Source organism: Triticum aestivum, chromosome 3B, assembly GCF_018294505.1.
Source record: "Triticum aestivum cultivar Chinese Spring chromosome 3B, IWGSC CS RefSeq v2.1, whole genome shotgun sequence".
NCBI lineage: Eukaryota > Viridiplantae > Streptophyta > Magnoliopsida > Poales > Poaceae > Triticum > Triticum aestivum.
The window spans coordinates 704,506,280-704,525,971 of record NC_057801.1 but is presented as its reverse complement, the minus strand read 5'-3'; the positions used below and the strand labels follow the sequence as shown (position 1 = coordinate 704,525,971).

General features: G+C 48.5%; 2 protein-coding genes across 2 annotated transcripts; one reads left to right on the top strand and one right to left on the bottom strand.

Annotated features, from left to right (window-relative positions):
• Positions 1 to 10,722: 10,722 nt before the first annotated feature.
• On the top strand, positions 10,723 to 15,247 carry LOC123071878 (E3 ubiquitin-protein ligase RGLG2). Its single transcript, XM_044495447.1, has 11 exons — positions 10,723 to 11,355; positions 12,187 to 12,271; positions 12,358 to 12,498; positions 12,580 to 12,693; positions 12,775 to 12,872; positions 13,416 to 13,495; positions 13,659 to 13,764; positions 13,885 to 14,012; positions 14,106 to 14,292; positions 14,412 to 14,468; positions 14,582 to 15,247. The coding sequence occupies exons 1-11, from the start codon at positions 11,029 to 11,031 to the stop codon at positions 14,660 to 14,662; spliced, it is 1,404 nt and encodes a 467-aa protein (XP_044351382.1). The 5' UTR covers positions 10,723 to 11,028; the 3' UTR covers positions 14,663 to 15,247.
• Positions 15,199 to 17,607, bottom strand: LOC123071879 (probable proline transporter 2). Its single transcript, XM_044495448.1, has 6 exons — positions 17,369 to 17,607; positions 17,024 to 17,248; positions 16,777 to 16,871; positions 16,378 to 16,564; positions 15,926 to 16,266; positions 15,199 to 15,845 (listed from the first exon to the last, which is right to left on the bottom strand). Exons 1-6 carry the CDS (start codon positions 17,475 to 17,477, stop codon positions 15,465 to 15,467), a joined length of 1,338 nt encoding a protein of 445 aa, XP_044351383.1. The 5' UTR covers positions 17,478 to 17,607; the 3' UTR covers positions 15,199 to 15,464.
• Positions 17,608 to 19,692: the final 2,085 nt, after the last annotated feature.

Here is a 19,692-nt window from a genome sequence, read left to right as displayed (position 1 = left end):
AAGACCCAATCCTAAGCATAGCACAAGATCGTGTAGTTCGTTTGCTAAGAGCTTTTCTAATGTCAAGTATCATTTCCTTAGACCATGAGATTGTGCAACTCCCGAATACCGTAGGAATGCTTTGCGTGTACCAAACTTCACAACGTAATTGGATGGCTATAAAGGTGCACTACAGGTATCTCCGAAAGTGTCTGTTTGGTTGGCACGAATCGAGACTGGGATTTGTCACTCCGTGTGACGGAGAGGTATCTCTGGGCCCACTCGGTAATGCATCATCATAATGAGCTCGATGTGACTAATGAGTTAGCCACGGGATCCTGCATTACGGAACGAGTAAAGAGGCTTGCCGGTAATGAGATTGAACAAGTTATAGGGATACCGATGATCGAATCTTAGGCAAGTAACATACCGATGGACAAAGGGAATTGTATACGGGATTGATTGAATCCCCGACTTCATGGTTCATCCGATGAGATCATTGTGTAATGATGACCCACAAGTGTATGGGATCTATCGTAGTCCTTTCGATAAGTAAGAGTGTCGAACCCAACGAGGAGCAGAAGGAAATGATAAGCGGTTTTCAGTAAAGTTTTCTCTGCAAGCACTGAAATTGTAAGTAATAGATAGTTTTGTGATAAAATAAATTGTAACGAGTAACAAGCAATGAAAGTAAATAAAGTGCAGCAAGGTAGCCCAATCCTTTTTGTAACAAAGGATAAGCCTGGAAAATTTCTTATAATGAGAAGAGCGCTCCCGAGGACACATGGGAATTATCGTCAAACTAGTTTCATCACGTTCATATGATTCGCGTTCGGTACTTTGATAATTTGATATGTGGGTGGACCGGTGCTTGGGTACTGCCCTTACTTGGACAAGCATCCCACTTATGATTAACCCCTATTGCAAGCATCCGCAACTACAAAAAAGTATTAAGGTAAACCTAACCATATCATTAGACATATGGATCCAAATCAGCCCCTAACGAAGCAACACATAAACTAGGGTTTAAGCTTCTGTCACTCTAGCAACCCATCATCTACTTATTACTTCCCAATGCCTTCCTCTAGGCCCAATAATGGTGAAGTGTCATGTAGTCGACGTTCACATAACACCACTAGAGGAAAGACAACATATATCTCATCAAAATATCGAACGAATACCAAATTCACATGACTACTAATAGCAAGACTTCACCCATGTCCTCAGGAACAAACGTAACTACTCACAAAGCATATTCATGTTCATAATCAGAGGTGTAATAATATGCATTAAGGATCTGAACATATGATCTTCCACCAAGTAAACCAATAAGTATCAACTACAAGGAGTAATCAACACTACTAGCAACCCACAGGTACCAATTTGTGGTTTTGGATACAAGATTGGATACAAGAGATGAACTAGGGTTTGAGAGGAAATGGTGCTGATGAACATGTTGATGGAGATTGACCCTCTCCCGGTGGGTGGATCGTTGGTGATGACGATGGTGATGATTTCCCCCTCCCGAAGGGAAGTATCCCCGGCAGAACAGCTCTGCCGGAGCTCTAGATTGGTTCCGCCAAAGTTCCGCCTCATGGCGGCGGAGTTTCTCCCGTAAGCTTGCCCACGATTTTTTCCAGGATGAAAACCTTCATATAGCAGAAGATAGACACCGGGGGGCCACCAAGGGGCCTAGGAGACAGGGGGCGTGCCCAGTAGGGGTGGGCGCGCCCCCACCCTCCTGGACAGGGTGTGGGCCCTCTGAGGTGTTTCTTCCGCTCAATAATTCTTATTAAATCCAAAAATAGGTTTCGTGGAGTTTTAGGTCTTTTGGAGCAGTGTAGAATAGGTTTCCAATGTTTGCTCCTTTTCCAGCCAAAATTCCAGCTGCTGGCATTCCCCCTCTTCATGGTAAACCTTATAAAATAAGAGAGAATAACGATAAGTATTGATATATAATGTGTAATAACAGCCCATAATGCAATAAATATTGATATAAAAGCATGATGCAAAATGGACGTATCATGGAACATGTGGGAGCCAATATGGGTATCCAGATCCCGCTATTGGTTATTGGCCAGAGAGGTATCTCGGTCATGTCTGCATGGTTCCCGAACCCGTAGGGTCTACATACTTAAGGTTCGGTGACGCTAGAGTTGTAATGGGAATAGTATGTAGTTACCGAAGGTTGTTCGGAGTCCCGGATGAGATCCTGGACATGACGAGGAACTCCGAAATGGTCTGAGGTGAAGATCGGCACATTAGACGAAGGGTATTGGAGTCCAGAATTGTTCCGGAGGTACCGGGTGACGACCAGCGTGTCCGAAAGGGGTTTCGGAGGCCCCAGCAAGCATTGGGGGGCCTTGTGGGCCAAGGGGAGGGGGCACACCAGCCCACTAAGGGGTTGTGCTCCCCTCCCACCCCATCTCACGTAACCTGGAGAGGTGGGGGCGCCACCCCTAGGGCAGCCGCCCCTCCCGGCTTGGGGGGGAAGTTTCCTAGGGGTGGGGGCGCCCAAACCCATCTAGGGTTTCCCCTGGCCGCAGCCCCCTCCTCTAGATCCATCTAGAGGGGCCGACCCCCTCTCCACTTTCCCCTATATATAGTGAGGGGGTGGGAGGGCAGCCGTACCCTTCCCCTAGCGCAGCCCCTCCCTCCTCATACATCTCCTCCTCCTCCGTAGTGCTTGGCGAAGCCCTGCTGGAGAACCACGAGCTCCACCACCATCACGCCATCGTGTTGTCGGAGTTCTCGCTCAACTTCTCCTCTCCCCTTGCTGGATCAAGAAGGAGGAGAAGTCCCTGGGCTGTACGTGTGTTGAACGCGGAGGCGCCGTCCGTTCGGCGCTAGATCGAATCTTCTGCGGTTTGAATCGTCGCGAGTACGACTCCATCAACCGCGTTCTTGTAACGCTTCCGCTTAGCGATGTTCAAGGGTATGAAGACGCACTCCTCTCTCTCTCTCTCTCTCTCTCTCTCTCTCTCTCGTTGCTAATCAACTCCGGCGCCCGCACGTTGATGCACTCGGACGTTTGGCCTCATTGGCATCCACTATTTAAAGGCGGCCACACCCGACAAACAGCCCGCCACAACCCCATCCACTCCACATCCTTCTTTTGTGCACCACATCCACCATGACCGTGAGCGAAACGCTGTGTGGGAGAGCATGTCGACGGAGATGAAGCACGAGATCGCCGCCCTTGTCGCTGCACGGCAGAGCCGCCGTGCGAGACGGATTGAGGTCGAGATGCCGACCAGCTCCCCCGAGGTCTTTGACGACGACGACCCCACGATGGAGACGTGCTCTAACAATGACTCAACATTGGAGCCCGTGCCGGTGCATGTTGGCTTGACCAAGGAGTAGGCGCATGCGCACTTCAACACGGCCATGGCGGAGGAGCAGCCTGCGTCGGCACCGATGTCACTGTTCCAGCAGGTGCATGAAGAGCAGCGATCCTCCTCGAGCAGCACCCGCTGGCGGAAGGCCAGATCAATAGTGAGCAAGTGAGCGAGGAAGCCGTGGCGGCCATGACCGCGGTGAACTCCAACTTTGTCGTCGAGCAGCAGGCGTTTTACGAGGTCGCCCGCGCTCAAGCCGCCACTCGCAACACACAGGTGGTGTAGCTGGTTGCGGACACGATGCTGACAGTGCAAGTGACCGCGGACCAGAACACCACCAGTTGCTCGTCCTACGTGCCGCCAAACACTGTTTGGCCGCGTCGGTGGGACAACAACAGTGTTGGTTCCTCCATTTGCATCGTGGACCTCATGTCCATCGGCGACGGATAGGTCGCGGACTCCTCCGAGAATGAGTAGGGCATGGGAGCAGCATGGCCTGGTGTCCCAAGTGGGCCGATCTGTCTCCCGTGTTCTATTCTTCCTCAACAGAGACCGCACCTTCACTTCACGAGTCTTGTCACGCCTGCTCATGGAGACGGCAAGGGGGTGGAGCAGTGAGCTGCCTCGCTCATATCCGGCAGGCGGTTTTTATGATGAGGACCCCTCTTCCTACGCGCCGGATGCCATGGAGAGAGTGGAGAATATGGCGCAAGGAGGATATGGGGAGCGGAGGTGTGGTGCGGTTCTTGCCAGCGTATAGCCTCGTTTAAATAGACGGTGGACGCGAAGAGTCAACCAGCGTTGTGTTTAATGTCGTCTGACTCGCGAACGGATGTGTGGCCGGAGTAGGTTTCTCGGCATATATGCGACTTTAATGGTGGCAGACAATGACACGTGTTTAACTGGGCGTGCAGCAGCCGACGCGAGGCTTCAATGTCAGCGCTAGTGAGAGATTCCGTCTGCTCTGGGCCGTTGTCAGTGCAGAGCGGTCGCTCACACTGGCATAAATGCGGGTAGCTGGAGCCGAACGAGAACACGTGTGGATCCGCTTGGTGGATGATTAGGGCCGGTTCAGCCTTGGAGATGCCATTATTTCAGCCACAAAACGAGTAGTTTCTCCCCACGTGTAAATAACACTCCCTCACTTCTTGAGTTGGTTGACCAACACATATACATTGACCAGATATGAGATAGATTCACTTTCTTATTCCCTCTCATCAAATCAAATTATACATAGAATGGAGAACAGCAGGTCTAGTCAGACGGATAGACATAAGCGTGTTTCGAAAAGTCACATAGCAACTGATAGTGAAAGGTAAAACGCTCCCAGCAGAGCCAAGGCATCAATCTCGAGCAAAACCGGCGTCCGGTTTCAGACTACAGCAGTGCGCGCAGCGGCGCATGTCGTTCTCCTCCGGTCAGCGACGATACATACGTAGTGACATCCTATGCAGGGAATGTGTCGTGGCAAAATTTCGTGTTTTGACATTTTTCTAATATCTATTCATGATTTGATCCTAGTTTAAAAAAATCGAGATCTGACCCTTTTGCTACCGCCAGGGTTCATGGCGGTAGGGTGTAACAGCCTACCGCCAGGGACCTTGGCGGTAGGAAACATCCCTACCGCCAAACATAATGGCGGTAGCATGTACAACCCTACCGGCACGAGCAAGCACTGTGTTCAATACTTAGCAAAATTTTACGGTAGGGCATGCAACTCTACCGTCAGGGGCCTTGACGGTAGGCAGTTATATCCTACCGCCATAGACCCTAACGGTAGCAAAAGGGTCAGATCTCGAAAAAAATTCAAACTAAAGTCAGATCTTGAATAGGTATCAAAAAAGGGTCAAAACACAAAATTTTGCCACGTGCCGTCCATTTGCGCGGCGGCGGCAAAAGGTGACTTGCCTTCGTTGCCAACCTCGTTCCTGAAGTGGCCAATGACAAAAGCCTTTTCCCCTATCGTGCAGTTTCCATTTACTTTCCCAATTTTTACGGCGTAGTCAGCGACTCGGCATTTGTAGGTCCTTCATGCTGCTGTCTTAATTAAGCTTCCTAGAAGGCAGGATTAAGCCCCTCTGATAAATTACCGAATGCAGTTTATAATCTGACACGCAACATAATGAGACGGCTGCGCCAACCTGCAGGAGGGGATTAGATTATTTGCCGCGCTTTATTAGGGTTTGATTATTAGCGGTGCCGAGAACTGAGCTACTCAGTTGACAAGGCGTGAGAGTTCGCAGCCAGCCCATCAGGTTTCAAGTCTTGGCTTGAACATTTGATGCTCATGAAGTTTTCTTCTATAAAAAAATGTCAAGGCTAGTCTAGCCCAGATTGATCTCGTTTTTTATTATTATTAGCGGTGCGGATGATAAGATGAATTGATGATGAAAAAGAGTAGCCTGATCGGTCATCTCCCCGGCTGCTGCAATGGCATACGGAACCGGTAAACACAGCCTTGGTTCCTTCTGCGCTAAGTATTTAGATATGTACGAGTCATTGTCATACATATCCACAGCCCATTGTACTGGCGTATACATGTGTCGCACCGCTCCACCTTATCAATTTTCAGTATACCTTGTGTCAATTGTGATGTTTTCCAGGACCGAAATGCAAATATGCAAATATATGTATTCCCTCCCTTTCTTAGTCTGTGTATAAAATTTATCTAAAATCAAACTTCGTAAAGTTTGATCAGCTGTATAGGGAAAAAAAATCAGTAGTCGCAATACAAATTCGATATCATTAGATGCATCATGAAATTAATTTTCATACTCCTACTATATACCTTTAGTATTGTAAATAAATTGGATAAACTTTATGCAGAATTCAAACAAATTTTATATGCGGAGTAAAAAGATGAGAGTACATACCATAGCTGGACTGGCAGTGTCGCTTCGAGACAAAATGCGGTAGAGCACGCACGTCGCTGACAACCAACAACGCGTGAGTACCTAGTCATCGTAATACATCCTCTGTTTGAAAACAGTATGCATGTATCCATCGTAATATCGTATTCTGTATTAGTATTCGCCATTCGGTTGCTTACGGAGCCACAGTGATGCGCGCGTACAGGCCCTGTGACGTAACACTGGACCTTTCAGCGGGCACAGTCAAGGGAAAATGACATGACATGCATGCACGTACAACTCACTGAGCACAACAAGTTGCTACATATTTCTTCGGCATAATACAACCACTTGTGTAGCAAGACCATCCCACTAGCCATGCAATTTGAGAAAAACGCTCGTTAAACTTCACGTTTGTTTGGGTTAAATTAGCGCGCTGCTGCGTCAAAGTCGCCGAATGGCAACGAGACAAATTTGTTCAGTTGAAATTGAAACCATGAGCAACTAGATGAATCAACGGTCGCAACTGCCGGGGAGCCTGCCGTTGGAAGCGGAGCCGAGGAAATTGCCGGGGAGGGACGTACGTGATCTCGAAGAGAGGGATGCGTCAAGGTCGGACAGTCAAACGAGATGAAATTACTTATGCAAAAGGATAGTGTACAATATATGGAGGTGGACAGTACCCACCGTAGATGTATACTATGTCAATGAAAACAAATGTGAGCAACCAACCCTTGGTAGGTTATTATAAGAGTTAGGTAGGGTTGAATAGGTAGAGAATGGATGAAGTTGCTGAGAATGTCAAGACTTGCGTGTAGTTGAACAAACTCTTTTGATTCAACAAGGCACGCCATGTGTGATCAATAAATAACAACCGGAAAGCAAATTTACTAGTACTACCAAGTTTTTCTTTAACTGCCCTCGTTTCAGAAAAGCTTTCTTTAACTAATCGCTCGCTATTAAGTATTAAATGTATACTTTTGGAGGATTGGATCTGATATCACCATCACATGTAGATGTAGGCATGTAGTACAACCTAATACAAACAAATGTGCACGCTCAAAAAGCACAAAGCACACATGCTCACTGTGCCAAAAGCTATCAACCTTTTTATTTTCATGTTCTCTCTCTCCTTTTTTTTTTTTGCGATGGACTCCTTTTGAGAGAATCACGAGGCTATACATGACATGAAGTAGAAATACTGTACTATACCCTAGGAAGTAAGTACTCCCTCTGTAAATAAATATAAGAGTGTTTAGATAACTAAAGTAGTGATCCAAACGCTCTTATATTTCTTTACAGAGGGAGTACTAGGTACGATTTACGAAAAAACCTTTCGTTCCCGGATACAAGTGCTCCTAGTGGTTAAAATAGTTTTTTGATATATATTTTTTTGTCAAAAACACCAAAAAAATCGAGCTGGATTACTATTTTTGAAATACATATAATAGGCTTGGCCCTTTCGATCTTTCCGATTGTTGTTTCTTGAATTTTGGTTGTAATTTCTTAAGTATTGATTTAAATTATACTTTTGTGTTTAGTGATGTAAAAGCTCATTTTCTCATTAATAAGAAGACTATATAGGAGAGATGGCCGTGTGGTTGCACCTGAAGTAATCTACATGTCGATATTAATATATTCCCTTTATCGGAAAAAATGTAATCTACATGTTTGTTGAACTGATAAATTGCCATGAAACAATTTAAATGGTTGCGAGAAGTTTGGTTGTGTTTCTATAGATTTGAATTTGCTTTTACAATCCCTATAGCTTGGTTTTTTTTGTACAACATGCCATTCTAATTTTGATTTTTTTTTGTGCAATGGTAAAGAACATCATAACATGCATGACTGATGTTTTTGACGGTTTTCTACAATGATATGGAAGTTTAAAAAATATTTCCCGTACCAGGTATTTGGTGCTTGAGAGCCAAAACATTGCACCCTAATGGATCGTAGTGATTTGTGTTTCTTGGTGAGAAAACCGAGTAAACGTGTGGATCATAGTGGGAAAATATCCATGGATCCTAGACCCAGTTTATATGGGGAGTAAATTGTGTTTGCTCCCGCCACCCGTTGAGTTCAATATCGGTGAGCATGCATAAGATGCCCCAATCCAAGTATCCTCTTAGGAGGCTAATCAAACCTATAGCTATAATATTTATAAAATGGAAAAGTGTATATTATGTTCAAAATGTTGGAAACAATTCATACTTGTATCATAATAAAATAAAAATAAATAACAACATCAGATATAGGCATGTAGTACAACTTGATAAAAACAAACATGTCCGTAGAAAAGCACAAACAACACAAGATGCTCTCATAAAATCTCCCCCTTCCCTTCTTTTCTTCTCATAGACTCGAGCATGAAAATTTGGGGTTATGCCAATAGTCATATGGTTGTTTTTTTAAATTCTGTGGCAACACAAATTTCTTACCAAATGAATATTATTTCTCTTATTTCTTCTTCTCATTTAGCACACATGAGCTCGCCATAGGTTGAGGGGCAAAGGCTTGAGCGGTTAGGGTTATGTATGGGGTGTTAGCAATTACCGAGGAATAACTGGATGTCCCCGTATTTAGTGAGATGTACGACCAATGGACATGCTGATGGTGGTGGTAGCTAGCTAGTTAGGACAGAGCAACGAGATGAAGCTGTAATTATGCCGGTCATAGGCGGCCGGTGGGGTGGAGCTATGGATGGGTCGATAAGTAGTGAGAGGAGACAACCCATGCATTAGAAAAGGCAGGGGAGCTGATGGTGGATCTTGTATGGAGGAACCACCGTAGACGTAGAAGAAGGTAGCGAAACAGTGGTGATCCAACATTCACTCGGATGGGCGATGGAAGAGAAAGGGATGGTGACAATGAATGTGTTGATTGGAGGGGTAAGGTAAGGCATTGCCCCCAATGACATCAAGTCTAGGACGGTGACACACGTGGTGGTAGAAGATGGTGTGCTGGTGCCTTGGATGATCGGTGCTGAAACTCTACTAACTATTGATGGTCAAGAATGGGGTTGAAGGATGGAGGGCAAATATGTGACGCGGTCATCGCAGCTAAAAAAGTGCCATTTTGTGTGAAGGAATGGCATGACGAACACTATCTCGAGCAGGTGATTACACCAACAAAGTAATCCATGTGATGGCTTCCCCCAGATGCGTGTTGGATTATGGCAAATGCAGACAGAGCGCTATCTAAGGATGGATCCATAGGTGCTAGGGGTGCAATTCTTCGGGATCATCATGGCTCATTCATCGCCAGAGTGTACTTTTTTCTGTTGTCCACCACAGAAACAGAGCTAGCAGAGTTGCATGCTTCCAGCGAGTGGTGAACCTGTCGGTCGAGGTTGGGGGGGGGGGAGTATCCATGAGCTAGTACTGGAATTGGACTACATAGGGATGGTCAATAAGCTCAAGTCAAGGTTGAACCATTTGTAGAAGAGGTGAAGAATCTGCAGGTCTCCGTTTAGCAGGTTCAAGTGCGATGGGATGGATGGTCTGCAAATTAGTAAGAGAAGGTTGATGTAATGAGCTTTTGAGAACGTGGCTTCATAAATTTCTAGGATGTATTAGGAATGCTATGATCTCAGATTTATCCGAGGTCTTCGAATAAAAAGCAACGATTCCATCTAGAAAACCTAGCCCACGTACAGTTGGTGGTTAGTCATCATGGTGCCCTCGCATATTTTGTTTTAGAAACACAATATAGACGGCAAACGCACACAAGCACACACATTACACTCATCCCTCTATATGCACATATCACACCCTTGCCCCTTATGAGCATGTAAGAGACTGAGCCAACACAAGTTTTGAGATTGACGATGTCACCACATGCACACTGCCCTCTCCTTGTCTGCCGAGGTACCACTGCTCCTTATCTGCCGAGGTACCACTACCCTCTTCTTCTTTTGTGGGGTACCATTGCCCTCTTAACCATACAACCACACATTTATTCTCGTGTCCTTGCATATTTAACCTCCTTTGGTAACTTAAAATTGCCATACCCTACAAACCATTAAGTGCGACTCAGTAGTACACTAAACCGTGTGTGCTCCGGTCGCATAACCAGTGAGGTACCAGATGTTTAATCTGCAAAATCCAAATACACAAAGGACATTTCGACAAACAATTTCGTGCAGAGTATATTTTTTCTCCACTTTATTACTGTACTATTTTTAAGGAAAAACAATCAAAAGACATCTTAAATCTGATATAATTGTAAAATAAATACTCCTAAATCAGTAGAGTGAACAGACCACTGTACGCAGAAGGAAGGATGTCATTTATCACTTGCCTAGCTGCCTATATATCTTTCGAAAGCTACCCTAAATAACATTCGAGCGGAAAGCTGGCTCGCTTTCGAGGATCACGATGCGAAGATTCCACGTAGCAAGAGCAAGAGCAGTGGCAGGTGGCGAGCAGTTTCCTCCGGGATGGGTTTTCTTGCACGTGACCGCTAGGCGTGTGGGAGATGTGGACCGCACGACCCGCTGGATATATACTCCTTCTTTTTTTTTTTGAAATGGATATATACGCATCCTCCGGCCTCCGCCCCCCAAAAAGACACCCAGCCAAATCAAAACTCCAACCACCGTCAGCCAAGCGAACAGCAGCCCAGCACAGGACGCATCCCCGGGGCCCGGCCGAGGCAGGCGGCGAACGAAGCACACAGGAAGCATCCTCGCGACTCTACAAACCTCCAAGCCGTCGCCGCGGTCGCGTCCCCATCTGGTCTTCCCGGCCGCCGTTGCTACAGCAGCCACCGCCTCCACCGCCACCGCGTTCTGATCTGCGGAGATACCCATCTACTACTCTTCAGGCGAGGGCGGAGGGACAGACACAGAGCGGGAGAGAGGCATGGGGGGCGGGCATTCGAAGAGCGAGTCGCGGGGGGACGGGAGCGGGAACGGGAGGTACGCGCACTCGGCGTCCTTCCAGCAGCCGGCGGCGCCGCAGTGGGGGCCGCCGGGGGCAGGAGGGTACCCGTACGGCGCCGGCCAGGACGCGCAGGGCGGCTACTACGGCGCGCCGCCGCAGCAGGGGGGCTACGCCGCGCCGTACCCGGCGTACCAGCCCGCGCCCGTCGCCGCGCAGCCGCCGCCGGCGCGGGCGGGAGCGGCCAACAAGCCGCGCCTCGACAGGCGCTACTCGCGGATCGCCGACGACTTCCGGTCCGTGGAGCAGGTATGTACCCGTGTGTGATTTCGAGTTTGTTGGGATTATTATTAGTTCAAGCAGCGGCTGCAATTTCGCGAGTGTTCGTCTGGATTTGAGTAGATCGGAATAGTGAATTCGTGCGTGGTAGCCGAGTCCCTGGTTTCGCATCTTCGGATTGCTGGGAAGTTGGTGGCGCCGCCGATTTGTGCTTCGTAGTCGGTCAATCTGCAGCCCATTCGAGATTTCTAGAGAGTTCAGCATATGCTCCATTAGCTGGTCAACCGAATTGAGTTCACGCCGAATCGGAACGAGATCACAAGTTAATCTCGTGGTCAACCATCAATCACTGTTGATGAATGATTCCCGCACACGATAATAAAATTGGTTGGTCGCAGCTCACCACAAGAATTATACATGTTTATTGGGTGGTTGCCAACTTGGTAATTATGTTTGCTTGTACTAGTTGGTGTGTGTTGCTTGGTCTTCTCAAACAGGATAATGACCATGAGTGGCAATGATCTATCGCCTCAAGTTCTGGGATGCTCAGTCGCCAAATGTATCGACTAGTAGATGCCTGTATATTGTCACAGCGTGGTGCAGTTTGCCTGACAGTGACTGATTCACTTTCCTGATTAAATCTGTGCATCATACTTTCCTATCGGTTTCGCAAGTATGGCCCACTGCATTTCTTACTGCAACTAGTAGCTTACCAATCAGAAGTTTGTTCACCAACTTCTGTTAGGTTCTGGCGTTCTTTCTGTGTACTGGCTTCAGTGTCAATAGTATAAGATTCAGGCACATAAACAAACAATTGATTTTCAAAATTTGGATAGTTAAGAATTGATAATGTGTTTGCAGGTTACTGATGCTCTAGCTCAAGCTGGACTCGAGTCTTCGAATCTCATCGTGGGTATTGATTTCACAAAGAGCAATGAATGGACAGGTTAGTGCTTGTGAACCACCTGTTTGCTTTATTCCCAATAATCGGTTCCACCGATCCTGATGCTAATGATTTGTTCCCTTTATCAGGCAAATTCTCCTTCCATGGACGTAGTTTACATCACATTAGCAATGTGCCAAATCCTTATGAACAAGGAATCTCGATTCTTGGACAGACATTGTCTAAGTTTGATGAAGATAACTTGATTCCCTGCTTCGGATTTGGAGATGGTAAAGATCATGTAATAGTTGATCATTTCTCACCACTGTGACGATTTATCTAAACCATGCCCATTTATTTGCTTTTTTCAGCATCTACACATGACCAAGACGTATTCTGTTTTTACCCTGATGAGAGACCGTGCAATGGATTCTCAGAAGCTCTTGAGCGATACAGGGAGCTCGTTCCACATTTGCGCTTGGCTGGTAAGCTTAAGTCACCCTATTGTCTTTCAAGTAGGTTTGATTGGTGTGTTAGTTCTGAGTATTAATGTTGATTTTGAACAGGACCGACATCTTTTGCACCAATAATTGAGATGGCTATGACCATCGTGGAGCAAAGTGGTGGGCAGTACCATGTTCTGCTGATAATTGCTGACGGACAGGTACTATGTTAACACTTTCCCCTCTTCTGATGGGACATGTAATTGCACAGTTGCTAGTTCTGACTTCTGAGCAGTGGGCATTCTAGACATGCTTCATTCAGAATTGTTGCATTCCAACTGCAAGATGCTTTTTTTCTTGTTCTGTTAACATAGGCATGACTGTTTGTCTGTATGCATATCTGGAGTGCTGTTATGTATAATAATAAACATATAACAGAAGAAAACTTCTATATCTGGTAAAAAGCTATATAACTTTTATTTGAAGATCAAACTCCTATATCTGGTAAAAGCTGTATAACTTTTGAAGAACTTCAACTCGATATTTATGTGTTTGCGAAATCGTAATTATTCTCCCAGGATATGTATCCTTCTTTTATTAATCTGAAATATGTACCCTGTACTCTAGTGTCAAACTGTCCTCTTCGCACTTGATCAAATAGTTGATATTTGCGGTTGTCATATTTTCCATGTTCTCTCTGCTGTATAAACCTCGAAACTGGTATGTTCTTTATGTTCTCTTGTTAACTTGTGTACTTTACTTAGGTCACAAGGAGTGTAGATACTGCATCTGGGCAGCTGAGTTCCCAAGAGCAAAAGACTGTTGATGCCATTGTGAGGGCCAGGTTAGTCCTCAATATTACCTTCGTTATAATGTTTTGATATGTTCAGAGTGATGTGCACCTCACCCTCATTTTTGCAGTGACTACTTGCTTTATTGTGTGCACTAAATTTATTGCCCTCCCATGTCATGGATGTTGCTCATCGCTTCAGTTTTTTTGTATGCAGTGAACTGCCGCTATCTATTGTGTTAGTAGGAGTTGGTGATGGCCCATGGGACATGATGAAGGAATTTGATGACAATATTCCTGCCCGGGCTTTTGATAATTTTCAAGTAAGTCACAGGGGAACGTAGTGATAAAAGATCTGATATGATTGATGTCATATGTTTTTCCTTTTCTGAACCTTGACCGACTGACGCCATTGTAACACTGAGAATCTGTTACTTGCCCAGTTTGTCAACTTCTCGGAGATAATGTCTAAAAACATGCCACAATCAAGAAAAGAGGCAGCGTTTGCACTTTCAGCCTTGATGGAGATACCACAACAGTACAAAGCAACTGTTGAATTAGGAATATTAGGGTATATGCTCCCCCACCCCTTTCAAGTGCTTGATTCGTTATTTTTTTTATTCATTCTGAAATATGCACTGACTTCTATCATTGTGGCAAACAGTCGTCGTTCTATGAAGGCTCCAGAAAGGGTTCCTCTGCCTCCCCCTGGTGGAAGCCACGATGCTTATTCCTATGGATCTAAAAGCTTTAGTAAACCTCAGCCTAGTACATCTTCATCAGCGTATCCTCCCTATGAAACAGCACATACTGCGGCCCCTGCCGCACCGTCTTCTGCTTATGATAATCAGGTAAAAGGTTCATCTGTCGTGATTTCAGATGTCGCTTGATCTTGGATTTCCTATTTCCTTATGCAGAAAATTTGCAGTCTCGGTTGTCTTACTAACATATTATTATTACTCATCTGCAGGTGTGCCCTATCTGCCTTGTGAACCCGAAAGACATGGCTTTTGGCTGTGGACACCAGGTGAGTGGATTAGCGCATTTGTTGTTGCTTCTTGGGAAATCATTTTCTGTTTTTTGTGCGTGGGTTGAAACGTCGGCGTCAACATCATTTCTAACAAAGCATTTGCTTTGCAGACCTGCTGTGAATGTGGACAGACTTTGGAGTCATGTCCAATCTGTCGGAGTCCAATTACCACCAGAATAAAGCTATATTAGCAAGTGGTGGTTTGGATCATTGCGAATGGGTGGCGTTACTGGAGACCACCACCCCTGCGTCACACTGGACGACGATGGATTGCAAGCTCTCCAAAGCTCGGTCCATGAAGGGCTCGATCGGCTCTCGGAGATTACGCCAGGCATCGGTCTGTGTCTGTGTCGAGTTCTGCAGGGCCGATGAATCCGCCGCCGCTCCAAAGACGGGAGCAGGGGCCGGTCTCGAGTATCTACACCCACCCAGGAATGATCCAAACTCCAGCCGGAGGAAACAGATGCAGGTTTTCAAGGGCCATTGGCATGCGAAAACAACAAAAAAAGAGAAATGAAAAGAAAACGAGAAACTGCCGCTGATGGATCTTTGTGTGTGGTACTTGCAAGTTGCAACGTGAGTACATATGGATGGATGTGTGATCTGACTCGAGGGTTAGAGAATTCGTTCTTGAGCTGCCGTTTCAACCGGGATATGCTTGTTTTTTGATTGATTGATTGATGCGTCTGTACAAATCCGCCCGCAGTGATCTTCTTCCAAGGGGAAGTGGCATTATTTTATTTTATTTTATCTTCGGTTTTCGTTTCGAAATGCAAGTTGCTTCTTGCTCAAATGGCGTCCAATGCAGGTGGTTCACCACTTACTACTAATATGTGTACTGCTATTTTAGTGTCACGTTTGGCATGCTAACGTGCCCACGAATTGACACGGATACGATGATCTGGTGGTGGTATTAGTAGTACTGTTATGTCACGGTTGGGCGCACGCACTGCATCATCATCCTGCCGTCCTGCGCGGCGGGATAGTCGTGCTCTAGGTGTCGGCGAAGAAGCGGTAGACGCTGGCGTTGTGCAGGATCAATCTGACGGCGGCGGCGGAGGTGGCGAGGCCGACGGCCGAGGAGACGACGATGACGCCCCAGTGCCAGAGCCTGCCCCATCTCCCGTCGCACTCCCCTTTGATCTTGAGGATGATCATGCTGGGGAACATGAAGGTGAGCGGGAAGAGCGCGAAGGAGCCGAAGAGGTTGACGAAGTCGCCCATGAAGGGGAAGAGCGCGGTGACGAAGACGTTGACCCCGAAGAGCAGCCCCCTGGCGAAGAGGCGGCGCGTCATGTTGTAGCGCGAGAACATGCCCTCCTCCAGCCTCTGCAGCCCCGTGTCCATGCCCTCGTGGATCGGCACCGTGAACAGCTGCACCGCCATCATCACCAACGTTACCTATGTAGTCATGTAGATTGAGCAGATGAGACGGATCGGTCGAGTTCACGTACGTGCTGCGAGACGATGCTCTGGAGGAAGGCGGTGGCGTTGATGAGCACGGAGGCCCAGCGCGGGCCGGAGAGCTGGTTGGGCAGGTACTCGGACGCGGCGGCGCCGTACGCCCAGTACCCGGCCACGCTGATCCCGTAGTACCCCGCCGCGCCCACCGTGTACTGCAGCGCCAGCGCCCGCCGCATGTTGCCCACCGCCGGCTTCCGCAGCGTCGACTGGATCTCCGGGAGCAGGCCCGAGGTGTTGCACACCAGGATCGCCGCCACCGCGCCCAGCGCGTTGAACACCTTCTCCGCCTCCGTCCCGTGGACGGCGTAGTCCCGCCGCGAGTTCGACCGACCTATCGCACGTACACAATTCGTTACAACAACCTCGGCGAGCTCTCGCTGTCGAAAGGAATGAAATGCATGCACGCAATATATGCGCGTGGTCACCACCACTCCACCAGTACCGTCTCTGACGAGGACGGCCAGCAGCGCGACGTCGAAGGTGATGGTGAGCGCGGCGGAGGTGGCCAGCCAGTTCCGCATGGCGGAGATGGTGGGCACGAAGTAGGCGAAGGCGAAGTAGACGAACCCCGTGGCGGCGATGAACCACTGCAGCCGCGGAGGGGTCTGGGTGAACTCCGCGCTGATCGCCTGCAGGTGCAAAGCAACGCACGCACGCACCGACGCACGTTGACTCGGGTTATTAGTTAATCGTGCAAGTTGCTCGCGCTAATGCTATTTTGACTCATGATCAACCAATAATCATGCTGTTGTGTGTATGGAAATATTACTACCAGTAGTATGAAGTTTGTATTGAGAGAAAAATATTATAAAGTGGTGATGGCCGATCGAGAGTGGTAAACCTTGAGTGCTCTCCCGCCGAGTAGAATGAAGCCCATGCTTCCCAGGAGCAGGGTGGTGAACTGCAGGAACCAGGTGAGGTAGTACATTTTCCTCCCTTCACACGCACAGCAAGCAGAGCATAATCAGTGAGGACGTGTCGGATGCATTTCGTTCTCCATTATAATTAGTCACGAAGCTCTCAAGTCATTTAGTCAGCCTAGCTAGAACGCTTTTTGGAAAAGAAAAAAAGAAACTCTAGCTGCGTACCGAAGACGAAGCCCATGAGGTCCCTGTAGCGGATGAACCTCTGGCCGTCGACGACGTGGAGGCCGGCGAGGAGCCAGTTGGCGTACCAGGCGGCGGCGGCGAGGAGCAGCAGGCAGGCGGCGCCCCAGCCCCACCCCAGCGGCACCATCATCAGGTTGGAGAAGCTGAGCACATAGGCGCAGTTGAACCCCGTCACCAGCAGCAGCCCAACCTGCTGCCATGAATCTGCAACGCGCTCAGCACGCGGCATGCCATTGCCATGCCATGCATCTCGAGGTTAATCAGCAATCACCTAGCAGCAGCAGACACGTACTACAATTTAAGACTGACGTTTACACGACGAACCTGTGTCTACTGCGTGGGCGGTGGCCGCCGTGGTGTACCCGCTGCTGTCGCCGCCGGCCTTGTGCTGTGGTCCGGCTCCCGCCTCCGTGTCCAGCGACGAGGAAGCCATTGCTAACTGATCGCTCCTCTCTGGTTCTCTTTTTCTGCTACGTCGTCGAGCTGTGCTAAGCGAATCTGTTTGAACGAACCTCTAGGCAGGCAGGCAGGAGGAGAACCGGCGAAGGATATGGCCGCCCAACAGCTCATATAAGCGCCCAGATATATAGACAGAGGAGTGAGGTCACAGATTAAAGGTCTTGTGATGATCATGCATGTCGTTGCCAGGATACAGTAAAGATGCACCACTAGAGTCGGCCTGCTCAGCACGAGGGCGGACGTACGCACGTATCCGGTGCGCGAGTGCGTAGGACCCTCCCCTAAAAACGACGTACCTGCAAAATCAAATCAAATCAAACTGCAAGTGGCAGCAAAATGTGATGTGATAGTATCTTATTAAACGTGATGCTCCTCCAGCAATGGATCAACACAAAAGCTTGGGATCTCGAACGTCATTTAATTTATTTACACCTGATGCTCTTCCGTGTCTGGCTAGTAGTGTCAACTGATGCATTTGTTGATAAAAAGTGGTTTACCGGTTAATAAATAAATAATGATCGAGTGCCCGGGCAGGGGCAGCACGTGACGGAGCCTCCGTGGCATGTGGCGCTGCCCCGACCGATCGGGCCGGGCGACCATGGCGCGCGTAAGCATCGGTCGCGTTACGTGCGTACGCCGTTTCGTTGTACCTTGCACCGTCGTCGCACGCACGCCACTTGCTGTGCCTCCATCGATCGATCGGCGGCATGGTGTGCCCAGGCCTTTTCCGTTAGGCCAAAATGTCAGGGAGGTTGGGTGACGCGGCGCTCAACTGCTTATCCCATCGGCCGCCGCATCCAAAGCAGTCAAGCAGGTGCGCGGGACGGCGTACGTTGGTGGTTTTGTCAAGCGCGACGTTTTCCTTTTTGCAGGGGTCAAGAGCGATGCTGTTCTCATTCTTGCTTGATAGTTTTTGTTACGCTCCCAGTGGGATGAATTTACTGGATACAAGTAATTGTCACAATCTGAAAGAGTTCTAGGGTTCTGAAGGAGAAGAAAGGGGATCCAGGAGGAGAGCCGCCGCCTACAGCCTAGTCGTTTCTCGTCACCTCACGCAGGAGGGATTCGCTTCTTCTTAACCTGTCTAGTGGTGTCCCAGATGTGGGCCGCGTAGCGGCTGTTGGGCTGGGTTGGACGACGCGGTCGCTCCGGCCCAGCCAGGATGCCAGTGGGCTGCCCTTTGGATGCCTCTGCAGGTGGGAGCGTGACATCCCCTTCCCCTTGAGACGCAGCTTGATCCCAAGCTGAAGCTTTTGGGAAGTGCTGCGGGAGCTCGTCCCGATCTTCCCAGGTGGCGAACTCGGGCGGTTGACCAGTCCAGCGGGCCAGGACTTGAGGCACCATCGAGTTGCCGCGTCGAATCACCCGTTGCTCCAACACTTCGTTAGGTGTAGGACTTGCCGCTGCCGTTGCCGGAAGTTGCTCTTGAACCAGCTCCGTTGGCGGGAGGGCTTGGCGTAGCTGGGAGACATGGAAAACGTGATGTACCATGCTGGAATCCGGAAGCTTGAGTTTGTATGCCACAACACCGATGCGTTGAAGTACTTGATACAGTCCGAAGTAGCGGAAGGCGAGCTTCTGATTGGCGCGAGTGGCCACCGAGCGCTGGATGTACGGCTGCAACTTGAGGAAGACCCAGTCGTTGACGGCGAAGACGCGGTCTGATCGGCGTTTGTCGGCGGAGTCCTTCATTTGTTGGCGCGCGCGGAGCAGATGTTGCCTGATGAGCGCCACCATTTGAGCTCGGTCTTGAAGCCACTCCGTCAAGTCTGGGGATGCACAGGCCACCGGGTCGACGATACTGAAGTGTTGCGGCGCATGTCCATATAAGACCTCAAACGGGGTCATGCCCAGAGCTGCATGAGGTGAGGTATTATACCAGAATTCAGCAAGGGGCAACCAGGCATACCATTTTGTTGGACAAGCATGAACGAAAAAGCGAAGGAAAGTCTCCAGGCATTGATTCGCGCGCTCGGTTTGCCCGTCGGTCTGCGGGTGCTGCGCCATACTCATCCGGAGCTTGGTGTGCGTGAGCCGGAAAAGCTCTTTCCACAGTGTGCCGGTGAAGATTGGATCGCGATCGGAGACAATCGACTCAGGAAGACCGTGCAGCTTGTAGATGTTTGCCACAAATGCTTGCGCCACTTGGAATGCCGTGAAAGGATGGGAGAGTGCAATAAAATGAGCAT